Source organism: Herpailurus yagouaroundi, unplaced genomic scaffold (assembly GCF_014898765.1).
Source record: "Herpailurus yagouaroundi ecotype Mexico unplaced genomic scaffold, PumYag 186, whole genome shotgun sequence".
Taxonomy (NCBI): Eukaryota; Metazoa; Chordata; class Mammalia; order Carnivora; family Felidae; genus Herpailurus; species Herpailurus yagouaroundi.
Window position 1 is genome coordinate 38,392,099 of NW_024412417.1, and position 20,200 is coordinate 38,412,298.

Below are 20,200 nucleotides of genomic sequence, written 5' to 3' on the forward strand. Positions count from 1 at the left end.
AATCTCTCTTTCAGCTGGGTCTGGACCCATAAATTTCATGTTTCCTATAACGTGGGAAGATGCCGGACCTAACACAGTTACTCAGTTTCTGTCAAATGATAGTCTCTGTGTTCTTTAAGTCACTCCAGGAACTCAGAAGCCCCACAGTCTTTAGAATGCCCCCCACAGGGGACCCGGGTAACATAAAGGGTTCATAGGTGTGGCAGGGCAGAGACCGTCAGCAAAGCCACGTTGCAAAAACTCTCATGTGGACCGCTGAGAAGTCTGCCCTATAGTCCGCAGTCCACAAGAAACCACGGATGGGTTTCAGGTTTGCAATGGGTTCAGTAGATCTAGGAAAAAACTGTGATGTGGGTAAGTACAGGATGGAATGTAATGAATGGAGAAAAGCTGAAGGTTTAAAAGAAATTTTTTTTTACATTTACTTATTTTTTGAGAGACATAGAGAGAGTGCAAGTTGGGGAGAGGCAGAGAGAGAGGGAGACCCAGAACCTGAAGCAGATTCCAGGCTCCGAGCTGTCAGCCCAGAGCCCGACAAAGGGCTCAAACTCACAAGCCGTGAGATCATGACCCGAGCCAAAGTCGGACGCTTAACCGACTGAGCCACCCAGGCGCCCCAAAGGCTGAAGGTTTAAAGACAAGTTTATAGACCTACCCAATAGATGAAGCAAGAGCTGTGTCTAGCTTCATGTGAAGGTGAGGAGAGAGGGGAGTCGGAACTGGTGCTAAGCATTCCAGCAAGGATTAGTCTATTAACTAAGAGAAAAAAAAAAAAAAAGGAATGCGTTCAGATTTAGGCTTCTCAAGCTTTAGGTATGGAGGGTGGTTCAGTAAAGACAGCTCGTGGCCACCGCAGGTGTGAGGCTGGGGTTCGGAAGACAGATGGGGCTGGAGACGTGCAGCTGACATCGTTCAGCTGACCCCACAGCTGTGGAGACCACCCAAGCAGAACATGAAAAGGAAAGACAGAAGACACAGAGACTAAAATGTAGAGATTCCCATATTTCAGGGGCTGTGGAGGAAGAGAAATTGAGAACATTGGTTAGGGATTGTTGGGGGTGTCCGAGAACAACGAGGAGACAGGATTGTAAAAGCACAGAACCCAAAGAACAAAAGTATCCATAGATGGGGCGTCTGGGTGGCTCAGTCGGTTGAGCAGCGGACTTTGGCTCAGGTCATGATCTCGTGGTTCGTGAGTTTGAGCCCCACATCAGAGTCTTTGCTATCAGCACAGAGCCCGCTTTGGATCCTCTGGGACTCCCGTCTCTCTCTGCCCCTCCCATGCTCAAAAGCATGCACACTTTCTCTCTCTCTCTCTGTCAAAAGTGAAAATAAGCATTAAAAATAATCTCCATAGACAGAGATTTTCAGAGGAACATTTCAAAGGCAAGATATAGAAAAATGTCTTCCAAATAACTGTGGAAAGCAGGACGTAAAATTTTGTATGCGCTATAATCACAGCAATGCAAAATATGGACACAGATAGGACATGGCTTTGGAGTGGATTATTTCCATCTAGTCCTTTAATTTGATCATAACATCCAATATCAAATGAGGCAATGGGTCGAAAGCACTGTTTTGCAGTGAGTCCTTGTATTCCCAAGAAGTCTGTATCCCGATAGAGTCATGGGGTTCTCTGTTTCTTCCTAGTTTTTTTAAAGCTTATTTATTTTTTTGAGAGAGAGAGAGAGAGAGAGAGAGAGAGCGCGGGAGCACGGGAGGGGCAGAGAGAGGGAGAGAAAGAATCCCCAGCAGGCTCCATGCTGGTAGCACGGAAGCCAGATGTGGGTCTCGATCCCACAAACTGTGACATCATGACCTGAGCAGAAAACAAGAGCCAGAGACCCCCAACTGACTGAGCCACCCAGGTGGCCCTGCTTCTTCCTAGGTTTTAATGATGAAAAATAGTAACACCAGGATTTGCATGAGTAGTGTTAGGGATGGGCCAGTTTGCAGCGACCTCTGATAAAGAAAACACACAAGCTGTGCACTCTAAGGGGAAAAGAGACCCAATAATGACACATCAGTTTTGACCAGGAAAATAAAAAGATTGCTGCTGTGGGCACTAGGCACTGGTACCCAAGTTAGGAAATACAGATCAGAGGCATTTTGGTAGTGAGGCTGAAACGTGGGTAGGAGAAGAGAGACAAACCAGGAGCATGTGCAGATGTGAGGCAGCCTGGGTCCTGATGTTAGACGGAACACTAGGTAAGAGGGGCATGGGGCGGGGCTCAGGTGGGGGTGCAGATGCCTATACATCAGGGGTAAGTTGGTAGAAGGTGGAAATAATAATTATAACCGGCCACTCGCTGGGCGGGCACGAATGCTGTGTAAGGTCCTTTATGAATGCCTGCTTCTGAGGAATCGAGACTTTCTTCTTTCAGATAATACACGGACTTGGGAAATTACAAATTACAAATTCCTTCCAAGGGTATGCGGAAAAAAAATCGGAGTCCTACATCATGGCCAAGGGTCAAGGGAAGCAAAATCTGATGAAGTTTGCAGGAAACAAGCATTTTGCCAGCTAAATGCTGGCAACTCGTTGCTCTACGCTCGTTCCTCTACGCTTGCAGAATGAGGACCTACAAGCCACCAAGAATGGTGGCAGGCTGGAAGACACCATGCTAACGCCAGGACGTTGTCATAAAGTATCATAAATGACCTCAGCAACGGATGCATATTGTCCTCCTAGAAGAGGAGGGGAAGACTATCGCACAGCGAGGACGTGAAGGGGGCCTTGAACACCGACCCACGGAAGTCACCCAAGCTGGGCTGCGTCCATTTGGTTGCTGTGGCATTAGGAACTCAGAACAAGAAGGGCAGATAGCCGGCCATTTTCAGAAGTCACTGCCATTCAAAGAAAGAATCCAGACTTTCCGATTCACACAAAACCGGATTCTCAACTCCAACTCTTCGTACGAGCAGCCGAGTGAAGGGCACGGAGGCCAAGGCTGGAGGCTGCTCTGTCTCGTCCCGAGCCTCCCCTCCCCACCATCGAACAGTGACGGTGTTAGGAACCTGGGGTCACCACGAGCGTGGGTGGGGCATAACCAACCCGATGTTCCCCGCCGTTTACTGGGTTGTGTGTGGCAGAGGAAAGGGGCGTTTTGTGTATGTTGGGTGCTCTGGTACAATCTTCCTGTGCTTTGGCTTATTCTAGATCCCGATTTCCATGATTGACCTTTTTTCCCCCCATAAGGGGGAAAGAAAGGTAAGTCTTGTCTAGTTCTTTACAGTGATTAGCTTAGGTAACTCTAAGAGTTATACCACAAGGAGATGCAACGTTTATGACTGACTTGTGTTGAGGGCAGATGGACTCTTCTAGAAATTTCCTAGAAGCAACTACATTCTCAGTCAATACTTTCACCTCGAAATCCTTCCTGGAAAGGCACGTCTATATTAATGATGCCTACAAATAATGACTATCCCAGGAAAGCTATGAGGCAAACTCTAATCACCGAGCAGGCACAGTAGCTATTTCTTATGGAAAGGCACTACTAGAAAATATTTTTGGAAATATAAGATGATGCTGATCTTGGTGGTGCCCACTAGCCGACTCAGTGTGGTTACTTGGAAGACTACATGCTTGTCTTGTCTCTGCTTCTTTGAGGACCGAGCTGAGACCCTTGTAAATGACCATCACAACCCATTTTTGAAAAACATCAAGAACGCAGTCTCTCTGTGTTTTGATTCCTAAACGGCGACGTCTCGCCGGATCACCCATCTCAGTGACTTCCAGAAATTAAATGTGCTCCCAAAGGACGGCAATTTGACATTGTTAGACATACATCCAGGAAGTGTATGCGGTCAGCTGAGAACAACAGGCAGGGGGGAGGGAGGAGGCAGGGAGGAACGTGGTGGGATTGTTGGAATAAAGTGTGTGCCCTCCGAGGCCACTCCCTGGGCGTGGGCAGCAAGCGCAGGGTCTAGAAGGATCTGGCTCCCTGAGAACGGTGCCACACAACGTGGTCACCATCTCGTACCCAGTGGGTGAGGCTAGAAGAGCAGCATTAGAAAGGGAAGCAGGCTATGAAAAGATGGCCTGTTCAAGTGTTTAGTCACACATCGGGCGCAGAACCATGTACATGATCTCGTGTTTGGAGCACAAAGCCCTGTGCATTTAAAAAAACATGTTACGGCCCTTAACTGCCACTTGGGCAGCCTCTGTTTTCCCCGAGTTACCAAAGACGTCAAGAAAGAAAGAAACTAGCATTTAATGAGTGTTTTGGGGCGTCTGGGTGGCTCAGTCAGTGAAGCGTCTGACTCTTGATCTCAGCTCCGGTCATGATCTCACTGCTCATGAGGTCGAGCATTTTCTGTGTGTTGGCTCTATCTGTCACCCAAACAATCTCATGGCATAGGTATCATTGATAATCTCCTTATACAGGTGAGAAAACGAAAGCTCAGAGAAGCTATGTGACTTGTCCAAGGCCACACGGCAAGCCAATGTCAGAAGAGTCCTCGCTCATCTGAGGTCACCACGCAGCCTCTGCCGTCCTCACCTGTTCTGTTTCCCGTGTTCCGTTACTGCCCTTGAAGATCTGAAAACTAAGCTTTGGTGAACTGGGGCTGGTTGGTTTCTGGATCACGCCGTGCTTTTTATGGCTTTTTGGCTCTTTGTGGGGAAAGGCAAGTCTAAAAACTGATTATCATTTGGGAAAAAAAAAATAAATCTCCTTTACGGATTTAGGCATAATATGAAACTGGCTCAGGGCGGAAACGAAACGGGCTTGTAGAACATCCCCCTGTTCAACTTAAAAAGAGTCCTGAAGTTATAGTGAAGCCATCTAACATTCATTCTTCGTTCGGATGTTTTGGGGGGGCCTACCACTGCAAAAGCGTGGGAAAACCTAATCTCATCCTGAACGGCAGCTGGGGAATTTTAGACCACACTCAACAAAGTTCCCTCCGAAACCACTTGGGGTTCCGACTCCTACCCGCGGACTTGACCAGAGAAATGAAGGCACTACTTTTTACACCCACTTTTGGAATTTAAAAAATCTGCTTCTTTGCTTGTTCACGGATTCCCTTTTCTTTTACTCGTTTCTCTTCCTCTTTAAAAAAAAATTTTTTTTAATGTTTATTTTTGACAGAGAGAGAAAAGCAGAGCATGAGCGGGGGGGGGGGGGGGTGGAGAGAGAGAGGGAGACCCAGAATCCGAAGCAGGCTCCAGGCTCTGAGCTGTCAGCCCAGAGCCTGACACGGGGCTCGAACTCACAGACCGCGAGATCATGACCGGATCCGAAGTCGGACACTTGACCGACTGAGCCACCCAGGGGCCCCTCTCTTCCTCTTTTTTGACTCCTGGCTTTTTTCTCCCTCTCCTCTTCCTTTTTCGGTCTCGCCTTTCTTCTCTCACCTTCATCATGACAGCTGACATTTAACGAGCAAAGACACGGATAATTCCACCCCTAAGCAAGACTGGCCCTTAGAACCCTTTAAAATGTTAGCAAGCTCTGACTGCTTTTGCATAGTCGACTCTTTATTCAAATGTGCCAGTGCATGCAATAAAGGGGGTCTTTATTGTATGCAATAAAGGTCTTTATTGCAGGTCTTTCCTTGGATCCTGCCAAGAACCCCAGGCAACGGTTGTGGGAACTGTATTCCTTTTACGAACCTGTGCCTCGTCCCTCCCCCCAGCCTACTTCTCAAATCATCCTGGGAATACAGCTTTCTTCGCTGGCATTTACTGCGTCTTCATTCATTTTCAGGAACGGGCCAACTCCAGTTCAAGGCTGCATGATACTACCATCCATTACAACAGCCCCCTATTTTTACATCACATCATCCAGTTCCTAACGCGCTTTGGGACCGAGTATTGTTTCTCACGGGGTGAGGCAGAGAGGTCAGGTGAAGAAACCAAAGCTCAGGGAGGTGAAGTAAGTGATTTGCCTGGGGACGCACACGTGGGGGAGCCATGGGGGGGGGGTGCTGCGTGCGGATTAAGCCTTTTCCCAGGTCTGTACGTCTCGTTCTCGTTGGGTAGACAAATCCTTAGGTAGAGCAGCACAGCCATGTATCTACCAAGATGGCAACCGGTTGGTCAAATCGGGTTGTTGGTGGTAGATGGTGATGGAAAAGAGTCCAGCTCCCCGTCCTTTGGGCTAGCGGGTGTCCTGCGTCTGAGGGGATGCCAGGAGTCAGCAAACTTTGTCTGTCAATGGCCAGACAGGATATATCTTGGCTGTCGCAGCTACTCAACTCTGCCAACCGTACTATAAAAGCAGCCGGGGGCCATCAGTAATAAATGGGTGTGGCTAAGCCCCAATCAAACTTTACTTACGCAACAGGTGGCGATTCGTCTTTGGCCAGAGGCCACGGTTTGCGGACTCCTGAGCAAGACGATCCTTTGGTTGTGGGAGGAAAGTACTGAGATGCTCATTTACTTTAACTCATTTTTTTAAGACATTTTTAGTTTTTGAATATGGTCCCCCGTGTACACGACACATTAGCACAGCCAGAGGGGAATGTCGCGTACAGGTAAACATATACTGGGGTGGCGGGCTCGAAACCTCTTCCACAGGAAATAATACGTACATCACGGCTGATGTTTACTGAGCAGATACTGTGTGCCTGGTGTTCCTCTAGACGTTTTACAGTAATTAATTCACTGGCCCCTCACAACCACCCTTGAGGGAGGTACCACTTTCATCCCCGCTTTGTAGATAAGGAAGCTGAGGCCCAGAGGTGATGCTACACGATCCAAAAGCCACTTTCTTAGGACCGGCAACCCCACGTGTGCCGTGGTCCTGAGTGCGGGAGCCTGGGTGTGGGGCCAAGGGCAGACACTGTCGTAGAGGGACGCGGAAGCCTAGACGAATAGCTCGCGTCCCATGACACGCTGGGAGCTCAGCACCTGCTAACCCACCTACGGAGGCACCACGAGAACACGACATTCCCACCAGAGGCGTGTGAGGAAGGTATTATTTCTCCCACTCTACAGACAAGGACGCTGAGGTTCAGACAGAATAAGAACTGATTCCCGATTCCACTGGCAGCAAGTACGGGGGGCTCAGCGGGGAGCGCAGTCCAGCTTTGCCTGGCTCTACGCATCTGACTGTCGGCCAACTTCCTGCCTCTTGGGACACCCCTCCTGCCCTCCAAACCGAGACGTTCCCGGGGAGCTGGTGTCCCACAGAGTCCACGAAATCTGTGCTCCCGTCACTACTTGGCGGGAAGAGGTTCCCCCCAACGAGAGCTAGCCCCATCCTGCCCTGGACTTCCTTAAGAAATGCCTACTGCCTCCCTAGGGTCCGAGCCTGGCTCCAGAAGCACGAGGTCAAGAACAAGCCAGGTATGGTCTGAACGGCAGTTCCAAGTCTTGATAACTGAATTAAGAAGAGGACAGAAAAGAAGAAGGAAGGAGAGAAGGGGGGGGGGAGGATGGAAGGCAGGCAGGAGTGGCACCGAGCAAGTTACTCTCCAGGACCTTGTTGCATTCTCTGTGAAACGGAGGGCACTCCTGCCGGTGCCCGTTTCAGCTTGAGGATTTCGTGCTGCATTTAATGCTGCACATCAAATAGACGGTCTACACCTTGTGCGGCGCATGAGGCTTTCTCTCCCTTTCAGAGCGTTTCGAACACCGATTTCTCACACCTAGCTGAGACAGAGAGCCTTTCCTCCACCCAGATATTGGCAGGGTCTTACAGAACTAGGGTCTGCCTGGTCCTCAGGGTGTGAGGATGGGCGGGGTCTGCTGGGACAACCCAGCCGTCCTCTCTCTTGACCCAGAGCTTCCGTTCCCAAATGTAAAGGTCTGGGCCACGGCTAACACAACCCAAAACTGTCCTTTGCCCAAATGCTGCAAGCTTGATCCCCGAGGTCCAGAGCCAGACCAGTGGCTCTGTGATCAAGGGAAGGTCAGACTTACATAATGATGGTGGGTATCTGTTGGGACATGTCCTGACCCCGTGTCCTGCAGTTTGCCTTTAGTGGTGGTTTCCTGTGTTTGCGATTTACTAGCTTCCTTCCTTCGGTCTCTTCCTCCCCTCCCTTCCTTCCTTCCTTCCTTCCTCTTTTCCTTCCCCCCTTCTTCAGTGCAGCAAACACCATCTGAGCCATAACTCTGCAGCCTGCCTACGCCGGAAGAAGCAACAGCACATGCTGTGGTAGGATTTTGAGATGGGCAGGGGAAAGAGTGGGGGAGGGGGAGAAAAAGGGGGAAGAGGGAAACGGATAGAGATAAAGGTGAAGAAGGAAGAAAGGAGGAAGAAGAAGAAGAAGGGAGACTAGGGAAAGGCTAGAAGTGGGAGCAGGGAAGAGGCAGGGGAGAGAAGGAAAGGCAGAGAAGGGGCAGGAGGAGGGGGCAGAAAGAGGAGACGGGTCTCTGGAGCACTTTCTAAGACCCTTCAGCCAGTCCTGCTTGTGTGGAGCTGGTGGAGGAGACTCCTAGGCCAAGTGTCGCCAAGGGGAGCTCGAGAATAAATACCTCTGGGCAGGAGCAGATATCTGTAAACACAGCTGAGGAATTGAAAGTCAGGTTCTTCAAGGGTATCGACTTGTCAAAATCACACCACAGCTGCGGATTAAAAAAAAAAAGAACAACAACAAGAAAACAAAACAAACAAAAAAACAACAACACAGGAACAACAAAGTCAGTGTGAGTGCCGGGAACCAAGGATTGTGTGCCGTCACGGTGTCATTCCAGAATGGAGGGGCCAGCTGGGATCTCCTCGTTCATTTTAGAGAAGGCCCTGGCTCAGAAAAAAGCATTTGCAAGCCAGCCAGGAAGCCGGGTTGAGACAGGTCTGCTGGCCCCATCACGTAGGGTCACTGAGGTGTGTTTGCGGGGCTCCGAAGAGACCCAGATGGCAGGAGGAAACGTCTGAGGTACGCTCGCAGCCGGTCCCCTCATCAAAAGCTGGGAGGATTTCAGGGATCTGAGGGGCACATTTTCCAGAAAGACTCTTGGCATGGGGCGGTGGGCGTTCCCTAAGCCGGCACCTACTGCAGATTTTGTGGTGCTCGGGGAAGAATGGCTACCATTGGCCAAATGCCTCCTCTGTGCCAGACACGTTGGACAAAAATGCCTCACAAGCACCTTGTGACGTAGCTACCATTGTTATCCCCAGTTTACGATCGAAAAACATGAAACTCCGAGAAGTAAAGTAACTTGTCCAGGATTCCTAAGCTGGTAAGTGATAGAGCTGAGATTTGATCGCACGTCTATCTGACTCCAAAGCCTCTGAACCTCCTACTGCATTGTTGTGGCCCCGGTGGCCGAGACAGAATCCTGACCTACAGCCACTGGATTTATTTCCAAATCCTGCACCCCAGAAACACCTGACTCGTCAAGACTCGAGATCCTGGCTACACCTCCACAGGCCACGATCAATGGTCCTAAGCATTTCCATTCTCAACTGCAATAATCTATAAAATATTCATGAGATGATGAGTTAGTTAGATTATGGTTTTTCTCTTTCTTTATCCCATAGAATCCTTTACTGCGAGGCCAACCACAGAACTGGAGAGTCTCCACAGACTCTAAGTAACTATCGGGCCACCCTGGGCAATGAATTTCAAGCAGTATAAGCCTCCGACTCACAGGCTGACAGCTGTGGGAGTCCACAGTTTGGGTCCCTGAACACGTGGAGACCTTCCCTCAGGCCCAAAGGGCCCAGTGATGGGTTCGGCCACAAGATGATGCCTCAACTAGCCCCTCTCAACCTGCCAAGTTCATAACCTGGAATCGGATAAATCACTCCCCAAATCTAGCCTCACTAAGTCATGGACAACACAGACTGTTCGTAGATACACAGAAAATGCTATCGCTGTCATGTTACCACTCTAGAGAGAAAATGAAGTCATTAAAACATGGACCACCAAATTAGAAACAATGAGAAATATGGCAGCTGGAGAGTCATCTGAGTTCAATGTGTCACAACCAATATGAACTCTTAGGAAGTCATAGGCAAGGTCTCAACCTTCCCGAAATGCAGTTTCCTTATCCATTACATGGGAACAGTAATACCTACCTGTAGCCCACAGTAGGTGCTCGAGAAAGGACAGCTATTTTATTTCCATCCCCCCACCACTCCCAGAGATACAATTTAGCATTTGAGAATGAGCATGAGTCATGGAGTCAGACAGACCTTATTTGCAAGTTATTTCATGTCTCTGAGCCTCAGTTTCCTCAGCCATAAAGTGGGGATAATGAGACTTACCTCACGGGGTTCATGTGAGGATTAAATAAGAAAAACGCATACAGCTTCTCCTTCAGTGCATGGCACATAGCAGGTAGGTACTTAGTTAAAGGTAACTCTTACTTATGATTATAAATGATTGGCCATTGACAATACAGAAACTGAAGGGTGCTTGAGCTCCTTTGGAGCAAATAACCTCCCCCGCTGGGAAGAAGACAGTTTGCCACCAGTAAAATGCACAGTTCTGACAGTAGTCCCATCTCTGTTCTCTGTCCCTAAGCTTGGGGCTGGACCAGGCACATGACGGTAAGTGGTCCCAAGGAAGCCGATGCCAAAGCTGCAGGCTCCATAAACTCTTCATTCCTGACTGCACACTAGAAGCCAGAGGGTTGGTGGGGTTGGAATGCTTACGATATTCAAGATGGCGCCCAGGAAGTTAATCAAGATGGATGCAAAGATGATGACGTTCCGGGCTAAGTAGGTCTCGTTAATCCAACAGCAAGTTTTCCGGAGGACCAGAGGCAAACACTTGTAATCTTCTGCCGTGGTGATGAGGACCAGAGCCGAGTGCAGCATGATCAGGATGGAAAACTGGATGGCCATTGGCATCACCCTGCGGGGAAACCCAGAATGTTGGGTCATGTGGCATCAGTTGTCTGATCCCCACTCACTGGACAATATGGGTAATCACATCCACGAGTGTCCTTCCCTGCCCCTGGCACACAATAATTCTCTAAGGCTCTGTTTGTTTAAGAAAAGGACCATCAGCAGGAGACATTTTTATTACATCCATCCCTAGAATATCCCCTTTAGTGAGAAACTTTGGAATGACCATCGGATATTTGGCTTGATTTATTGTTTCTGCTCGTCTTTTTTTTTTTTTTTTTTTTTTTGCTTCTTTTATCATTCATCTTTCTCACTATGCGACTGCTGCCAAGGCAACACATTACTGGAATTTTATCTCAACACCCTGGCTGTGGGAGGGACCCACCACATGCCCTTTCCCCTTGAGGATGGGCTTTATGAAACACTTTCCCTCTTGGTCTACTCTGATGCCAGCACCTGTCTGCTCGGTTGGTAGTGATTACCAAGTTTCGCATGGAACATACTATGTGCTGCTTGGGACCTACCGGGTGCAAACTGAACTATAGGTAAGGAGAACTCATCCTTGCCCGAGGTTTCAACATCGCTCCCAAGTATCCGTCTTGAGCTTCAAGGTCTCACCAAAGCTCTGTTCCATGGTAGCCCCTATCTATTGGACACCTCCTTTAGCTTATCTCCATTCCTTGGAATGGACTTACGAAGTCTTTTGATCTCTCTTTTAGTGAAGATTTAAGGCTCGGAGAAAAGCAACTTCCCCGGGGTCACCGAGTTTACTGTTGGAGCTAGGATTTAAAGTCCACTGTGCCATTCTAATCACTTAGGTGAGTGACTGATCTCCCACGTTTGCGGTCATCTTTTTTTTTGCTTCTGTGGTTTCACCTACGTATTCATTCAACAAGCGTCTTCCCAGGCACAGTGGCATGCATCATGGGGCACCAGGACCCAAGACACATCTTCCTCATCCTCTAGGAGATCGTCATCTGAAGGGGAATATGGACATACAGACGATGAACTATTGGATAATATGCTATGATCTCTGAAGGATTTTGAGCAACCATCGTTTAGCAAATAGGAAATGCAATCCCGCGAGGCTTCACAAAAGAGGTGACATTTGGGTCAGGCCTTGAGAGGGTTTGGGGGAGGGGAAGTAGACAGCATGAGAAGAGCATCAGAAGAAGAGTGACCAGTGTGTTTAGAACCTCCACTGACTCAGTGGTGAGGCTGTTGGGCTGGAGTGTAAGGGGTTTCATAAATGCTGTGTAGAAAGCTCCACACGGAGGCCATGCACGGATGTTCCGGAAGCTTGATCAGGAAGGACGTGGTCAGGTCTGTGTATCCGAAGGACAACCATGGTGGGCAGTGGGGGATGGAGCAAGAGGAGAGAAAGTGTTTTGCAGAGGTTTACGTAGTTGGGACCTGAGTTACCAGGAGAGGGACATAAGGTAGCCGCACTGATAACTGGGAGATTCAGGGAAAGACGTGCAGGTAGTGTCAGTGTTTTGTATGTGTGTGCAGGGCGCGTGTGGAAGAGGGGCGTCGTCAGGGATAGCACTCGTGCTTTTACCGTCTTAACTGGTAAATGCTGGAAGAGAAGCTGGCCGGTAGAGGAGAAGGATAATGAATTTGATTTGGGGCCAGCTGAATTTTGGGTGCTTGTGGATCACCTGGCCAGAGATATCCAGAAGGTTAGGCAGTCAGAGGGGGCGGCTGTGGAACTCTGGGTCTGGAGTGAAAAGGTGGCGGCTGAAGAACGGAGAAGGGAGGCTTTGCCCAAGGAGGGTGAGAGGTAAGGGGACCACAGATGAAGCCACAAAGGAAGCTGAAGGGCTGGAAGAGGAGAAGGCAGCAAAGGGAATTTAGGAAGTGTAGTCGAACGCGCAGGAGGAAAGGAGCGCATAGCACCAGGGGAGGCAGGGGAGGAGACATTTGTAAGGTGGGGGCGTAACCAAGCCTGGCAAACCCCCGTGCCTGCTGAAGCATCACCAAGGCTGGAAAGTGCCTCTCCCGCCCCGGCCCCCAGCTTTCATTGTGGGAGGTTTTATGTTTTCCCTTTTTAAAAAAATACCGGCACAGTTTTCATTTTATGGATCACCTTGACAGGAAATCTCGGCAGGAGTTCTAGATGAGAACAGAAGGTCTGTGCAGCAGTGGGTTCCCAGAGGGCTCTGGGCAGACGGGAAGCTCCCCCCCAAACAGGCTGGGGAAAACACTGCTGAACGGCATACCGTCACACTGGGGTCCCCAGGAGAGGCGAATGAAAGAAGCTGCAGGTGGAATGCTTTGTCAGACAGTCCCCGGAGAAGAGGGGCCGATTTCGAGGCCGGTGCATCTCAACAACGCGAGGCAGCCACTGAGAATGCGAATGCCTTGTTCCAGAGCGCGAGGCAGAAGCGAGGCTTGCAGAGGCCACTTTCAGAGCTGCTCAGAGGGAGCCTCATCTCTTGGGTGGCCCCCGCTGCCATCCAGACACAGTCTGTGGCCCTCCAGGCCGCGCGGGGCCGCGACGGCTGCCCTGGGCTCCCTCTCTCACCTCTCTGCCCTCCAGTGGCAACATGCCCTGAGGACTGTGCTGCTTCTACGTCTGTGCTGTCTCCTGGGGGAATGTCTTGTTTGGCCCTCAAAGCTCAGCTTTTCTCTGGATTCTTCCTTGACACCTAGTATAGAGCTGAGCACACAGAGCGCGCTCAATAAACGCTCACTGACGTCTGCTTTTGTGGGGAGAGCAGGGGCTGTTCCCTCACCGCCTTTCACAGGGAAAAGGATTCTCCCCGACTCCCTAGCCCCTCTATCCGCCTCCTTGCCTCCAGGAGGAGTCTGCTATTAGCCTGATCAGAGCCTGTCTGGGGTATTCAGTGGACCTGGTCCTTCTTGGAAGGCAGGGCCACTGTTAAGTTCGATGTTTATATGAAGTTCAGCTGCTGGCCCTCTCCTCCTTCTAGATCCACTACGCTGCTTGGGAAGCCAGAGGCATGACCTTCCCTAGGAGAAGAGGCCTGGCCATCTCTTCCTGAGCAGAAGCTCACGTGCCCCCAGGAATTTACCAACAGGCAACTGCCCAATTCCTTTGGCACTGGGGCAGGGGGGCGTATGTGCCTTGTCTAGGTCTTTCTGGGGATCGCAGCAGTGAGACCCCACACTGGTGTGGGAGGGTAGAGTCGGGGAGACAGGTGGAAATCCAGGAGGTCCAGAATGGACATCATGTAGTCTCATGACTCTCACATCCTGTTTTCCAGCCTTCACCATGGGTTTGCACAGACAAAGCAAGCATTTGCTTGGACATTTACAAAGCGGGTGCTTTGTTGCCCATTTAGCTATTGTGCTTTGGGGTCCGCTTTTGGTGGGGTGTTTCGGGATGCTGGAGCGCCGCGCGTGGGATTTGCACACAGAACCCACTTGAACCCCTAACATGATTTTAAGTGATCAGCCTTCCCTTCTGGGTTTACTGAAACGAAGGATAGGGCAGTGCTAGCAATGGACTTCTTACGTTTCCCCAAATTTGTATATTGAACCCTAATGCCCAATTGACGGTATCTGGAGGTGGGGCCTTTGGGGGGTGACCAGCTCATGAGGGCGGAGGCCTCACAAATGGGGCCAGTGCCCTCATAAAAGAGGCCCCCCCGAGAGCTCCCCGGCCCCCTCCTCCCTGTGAGGACACACATACAAACCAGGAGGAAGGCTCTCGCCGGACACTGAATCGGCCAGCGCCTCGATCTTGGACTTCCAGCCTCCACGACTGAGAAATAAAGTTCTGTTATTTATAAGCCCGCAGTCTGGAGTACGTTGTTACAGGAGCCCGGACAAGCCAAAGCAGGAGGGACAAGGCAGGCGTGTGGGTTAGTGAGCGGCAAGAGGGAACAAAATCTTGTGTGTTTGAACCGATGGCTCCAAAGCCTAACCAGGGACACAGCCTCGGGCAAGGTAACTAACTCTTCTGCGCATCCCTGTGAATCTGCAAAACCAGAATTGTTAAGCGAACCTATTAAAGGCGGCTCTGAGGTTCAAAGTCATAAAGCAGTATGCTTTGCACATAATACGAACTCAGAGAAACATTAGTTCTCTATTCACAGTGAAATCCAGAAGACCGAAGGCGTTTTAAAGATCTACGGGAAGAGTATTAATTACAAGATGCAGGGCGCTGGCGATGCGTATAAAATTCCTCTAAGAATCCCCGCAGCCGCTCCCCGGCGTTCATTTCTTTTCTGCGCACACAAACATCAGAACAACGAATTGTAGTTTTCAAATCTAATTACAGAGCTACTCGGGCATCCAGGGTTTCTGAATTCGCTTTGCATTGTTGCTGGACATAAGAGGCAAGGAAACCTTTCATTTCTAAAATCGAGTCTGAAAAAAATGACAAAGGATCTGCAAACAGCTCTATCCAAATCATTTGTAGATATGAAGTTCTAACTGTTCTCAGCAGTCTGTCTTTAAAGCAGAGTCTGGGCTGGTAACATGACCGGATGTTTGCTCCGCCCCCCCCCCCCCCCCCCAAGGATCAATGCGGATGGGTGAATAGCCTTAGCAGCTTGTGGTACAGTAGGAACAGGAAATTGCATCATACCCCAAAATGACATTTGAATCACCCTTCAAAATCTGCAAAGAGCCTATGAGTCCAATAGTACATTTGAGCCTCATAGCAGCCCTGAGAGGTAGGTATTCTTAGCCACTTCGACAGATGAAAATGTTATGGCTCAGGAAAGGGAAGGAAACCAGAATTTAGCAAAATGGATACAGTTCTTTTAATTCTTGTGGCAACCTTGAGAAGTTGGCATTGTTATTCCCATTTTACAGACGAGAAAACCGAGGCTCCAGAGAGATCGAGTACATACACACAGCTAGTAAGATGCACAGAAAATAGTAAGATCCAGTGCCTTTCTTTTTCTTTCTTTCTCTTTCTTTTTCTTTCTTTCTTTCTCTTTCCTTCCTTTTTCCTTCTTTCCTCCTCCCTCTCTCCCTTCCTTCCTTCCCTCCCTCCCTTTCCTTCCTTCCTTCCTTCCTTCTTTCCTTCCTTCTTTCCTTCCTCCCTTCCTTTCCTTCCCTCCCTCCCTCCCTTTTTCTTTTCTAACCTTCCTCTCTTGCTTGCATATTTTCTCTTTCCCCTTCCTTCCTTCCTTCCCTCTTCCCCCCACCTCGCCCGCTTCCTGTCTGTCCTCCACCTCCTCATCACCATGCATGTAGACTGAGATACACTGTTCTATAATCACAAAAGATATTTTCTGTTCTTTCCTCAGTTTGCCCACTGGGAGAGGAACATCTGCGTGCATGTGGAAATTACAGCAAAGTGCCGAGCAAGCACTGTCTTTGCCAGGGTCCGTGCAATTTTGCTTTGGGGGCTGGGAATTAGCTTCGGTCACATGAGCAAGGATGGTCTCCTCTGCTAAAAAGTCCATAATGGAAGAAATGCAAAGTGAAAGGCACCTACCATCTGTTGAGTCGTGAAGAATCAAGCAGAAACAAAATGAGTTGGAGAGGAAATGAGCACATTAATGAAAGCTTGTGCCCTGCCTGGGGCAAAGGGACCCCTCAGTCCCCACCACACATGGACCGTCTGGTCAGAACTCAACTTGGAAGTTTTCTTCACTGTCAGTTTTTTTCTCTTCGCTGTGCAAGTGGGCTTGGGGCGCTGGCTGGTGTTTCAGTTAGCGACGCAGAGTCAGGGACTCCTGCCGGCCAGCAGGTGCACCCGGATCCAGGTCTCTTCCCATCAAGCCAGGAGCCAGGCATGGGGGCTGGCTCACCTTCCTTGGTCGCGCACTTGGGAAGGGAGCCTGCCCAGGCCACGGGAAGTGCCACACCAGTTCCCTTTTGGCACGACCCTTTCTGCCGTGGTGCCAGCCCAGATGCTCAGCCCCATCCTGGGCTCCTCTTTGTCTCCCACCCCCCCGGCCCCCACCAGTCCATCTCTGCCCTGTCTAGCAAGTTCTTCCTCTCTACTCCATTTCTCACCCAGAGTTTTGTAGGCACCTCCTACTGGTCTTCCCAACGACAGGCCATTCCTCCTATTCATTTTCAGTGTTAGTGCGATCCTTCTAAACACAAAGCCGACCATAGCGCTTTGATTAAAACGCTTCGATAATGTCTTCTCTGCCAACCAGTTACAATTCCTCAGCCAGGCTTGCAAACCCTTCACCTCCTTCTCAGTCCTCTCCCGGGACCCATCCAGCTCCATCAGGAGGCAGCTGAGATGACAGTCACCTCCTCTGGAAAGCCTGCCTTGATCCGTTTGCTTTACCTAACCCTACACATCCTCTTCCACCTTACCCTTGCCTATCATAAGAGTCTTTGCACCATATTCTAGCTTTTCAGCTAATTGCCTCCCCCCATCCCCCCTTCATGATGACAGGGAGCAGGACTGTGTACCTCCCGGGTCCGGCACAAATGGACACATAAAAGATGTTTGTTGGGAATGTCAACACCCAGTGCTCCAGGAGTCAGGAGGGAGCATGAACCAGATAGGGCCCTTCTCGGCTCCCACACCTCCCCTGACTGCAGTGAAGAGGAGAGTCCGGGAAGTTTGGGTGAATCTGGCAAGACCCTGCCATCACTCACAGCTCACCACCCTGAGACCATCCCTGAGACCCTGGGCCCTACATGGTTCTTGGGGAGCCAGGAAACCCACCTCCTTATGGCATTCCCTGGTACCTTTCCTGATTCATTCGTTGATGTAGAATTGATAGGAATGTACATTCATATATGTAGAAAATACATGTACACGGTCTGTACGTCATCTATATGCATAGCATAGACATATCTACATATGGATCTATCTATATATAGCATATAAGTAGCTATATATATGGCATATACATCTAGACGTATGCATATATTTTCATTATTTATCTCCTACCGCTAGACTATAATATCCAGGAGAACATATTTTTTGGGTCTTTTGGTCTTTTTTTGTTCACTGATCTATTCCCAGCATCTAACACAGGTCTGGCTCATAATAGGCATTCAATTTAGCAGAGGTACATAGTCTTTCCTTCTCTCTCTCTCAAAGCTTTTTTTTTTTTTAATTGTAAAATGAAGCATACAGAAACCACACTGAAGTATAGCTTCGTTAGTTATTATAACGTGTCTGCCTTTGTAATGACCACTGAGTCCCTGAAACACAACTCTTCAGGGCAGTCTGAAAGCCCATCCCTAGGCCCAGTTATCACCCTCTCTTTCAACACCAATCACTTTTCCTTTTCTTTACAGTTTTATCATCTACCATTAGACATTATAGTTTAATCCTGGCCACTTTTAAATTAAATTTGCTTTATCTTTTAAGTCTTGAAAAAAAATCTACAGATTCTCTCTTTATCCCTTTATTTTCCTTACAATTTATTTATTGAAGAATACATTACCTTTGACCAATAGCATTTCTCACTGCCTGGATTTTTTGCATACTCATTGAGCAGACTTCATCCTCCATGATTCTTGCAAATCGGAAGCTGGATTCAACGGCCTGATCACTTAGGCTCAATCCCTTCGGTAAGATTATAGATGTGTTGTGTTCTTCCATCAGGAGACATGGTTGTCTCTGCTTCTGTGCAGTTCCTAGATCCATTAAGTCATTGGGGTGTTGGAAAACGGTGATATTTTAATTCTATAATTTCTTTAAAAATTATTGGCCTGAACAATTTGATGATGTTTCCACTCACCTACTATTTGGTAATTTTGTGGTGCACTTCATGCAGGAAAGACAAAACAAAATTTTTCTTTCTTTTCTTTTCTTTTTCTTTTTTTTTTTTTTTACTAGTTTCCAAGATAAACAATCAGTTCTCTATCATTTACCAATGGTTAGAAACTTTTAAAAAAATCAGTTCTCTACCATTTACCAATGGTTAGAAAAGTTAAAAATAGTTGGCCAGGTTTTCATTCAACATTTTAACAATTATCCGCCCCAAAGCTCCAATTATTCCCTTTTAGGACAGTGAAAGGTCCTCAGTGTGGCTTCTGAGTCCTTTAGTGTGGCTCCTAAACTTGATGGCTTCCTTACTTTCTAGTAGGACAAGATGTTCCAGTCTACCTTGTGTATTTCTGGCGCCAGCCTTGGAATCACAAATATTTCCAAAAATTTTCTTAAAAACAAAAACTGGAGTATTATTTCAAGAGCACAGACTGGCCCCTCATGCTCATAAATACTGGGTTGGACATCCTTTCTAGGGCTTTCCATATTTGCATCTCCAATCCAGGAAACCACCTTCATTAAGTTGTCATATCTCTGTAGGCTCTACTCACAATTTCTTAGACTTCCTTTGCTTTAAATGACCTTGAGAGTTGTGAGGAGTACTGGCCAGGCATATTGTAGAATGTTTTTCAGTTGGAAGTCATCTGGTTTTTTTCATGATTAGGTTATGGGTTTTTGAAAGGAAGACCACAAAGGTTATGTGCCATTCTCATCACATCCTACCAACGTGATTTATCCCTATTGATTTGATGTTACCCTTCATCAGCTGAGACAGTATGTGTCTTGTTTTTTCATGCTTTCCCTCCATTCATACTGTACTCTTTGGAAGGAAGATACTTTTAGGATAGCCACACTCCCCCACAGGAGTAAGGAGTTAAACTCCACCTCCTTGAGGACAGAATAGCTACATAGAATATTTGGAATTTTTCTGAATGGGAGATTGTTCAATTCTTAATTTATTCACTCAGTCACTTATTTCTATCAGTATGAATCCATTGATATTTATTTTGTATTTTGGGTTATAACCCAATTCAATTTTATTTATTTTCTTACTCAAGTTGTTTCAGCTTTGGCTCTGGGGAGTTTTTTCCAATTGTCCCCCATGCCCCTTTGGCATTCTCCCATCATTGTGTGTGTGTGTGTGTGTTAATACTTCCTTATTTTCTGGCCCTTGTCATCATAATAGATATGTGTTGGTATAGCATTGCTGTTTTAATTTGCATTTCCCTAATGGAAAATTATATTGAGCATCTTTTCATATGCTTTTTTGACATCTGTTAATCTTCTTTGGTGAGGTGTCTGTTCAGATCTTTTGCGTATTTTAAAAACTGGGTTATTTGTTTTCTTATTGTTGAGTTTTAAGAGTTCTTTGTATATCCTGAATACGAGTCCTTTATCAGATATGCGAGTTATAACACTTTCTTCTAGTCTGTGGCTTGTGTTTTCACTCTCTGAACAGTGCTTTTCACCCAGCAGGATTTTAATTTCAATAAAACCCAACTTGTTAGTTTTCTCTTTCATGGATCATGATTCTGGTGTTAAATCTAAAAACTCCCAACCAATCCCAAGATCACCAATTTCTCCTAAGTTTTCTTCTGGTAGTTTTATACTTTGCATTTAGGTCTGTGAACCATTTGGAATCATTTTTTGTGAAGGATGTAAGGTTTGTGGTTCTTTTTTTTTTTTTCATATGGGTGTCCAATGTTTCCAGTGCCATTTCTTGAAAAAATACTCTTCTTCCATTGAATTGACTTTGCACCTTGTCACAAACCAGTTAATT

General features: G+C 47.9%; 1 protein-coding gene across 3 annotated transcripts in view; it reads right to left on the bottom strand.

The window, feature by feature from the left end:
• The window catches only part of ADCY8 (adenylate cyclase 8), a 221,115-nt gene that overhangs the window by 42,668 nt on the left and 158,247 nt on the right, over positions 1 to 20,200 (bottom strand). For 2 of the 3 annotated variants that reach the window (XM_040494443.1, XM_040494439.1), the window contains 2 exons: positions 10,554 to 10,755; positions 8,429 to 8,518 (listed from right to left, as the gene is read on the bottom strand). In XM_040494443.1, the coding sequence (XP_040350377.1) occupies positions 8,429 to 8,518; positions 10,554 to 10,755 (292 nt within the window). The remainder of the gene's footprint in view (positions 1 to 8,428; positions 8,519 to 10,553; positions 10,756 to 20,200) is intronic. The other variant, XM_040494442.1, reaches the window with a different exon arrangement.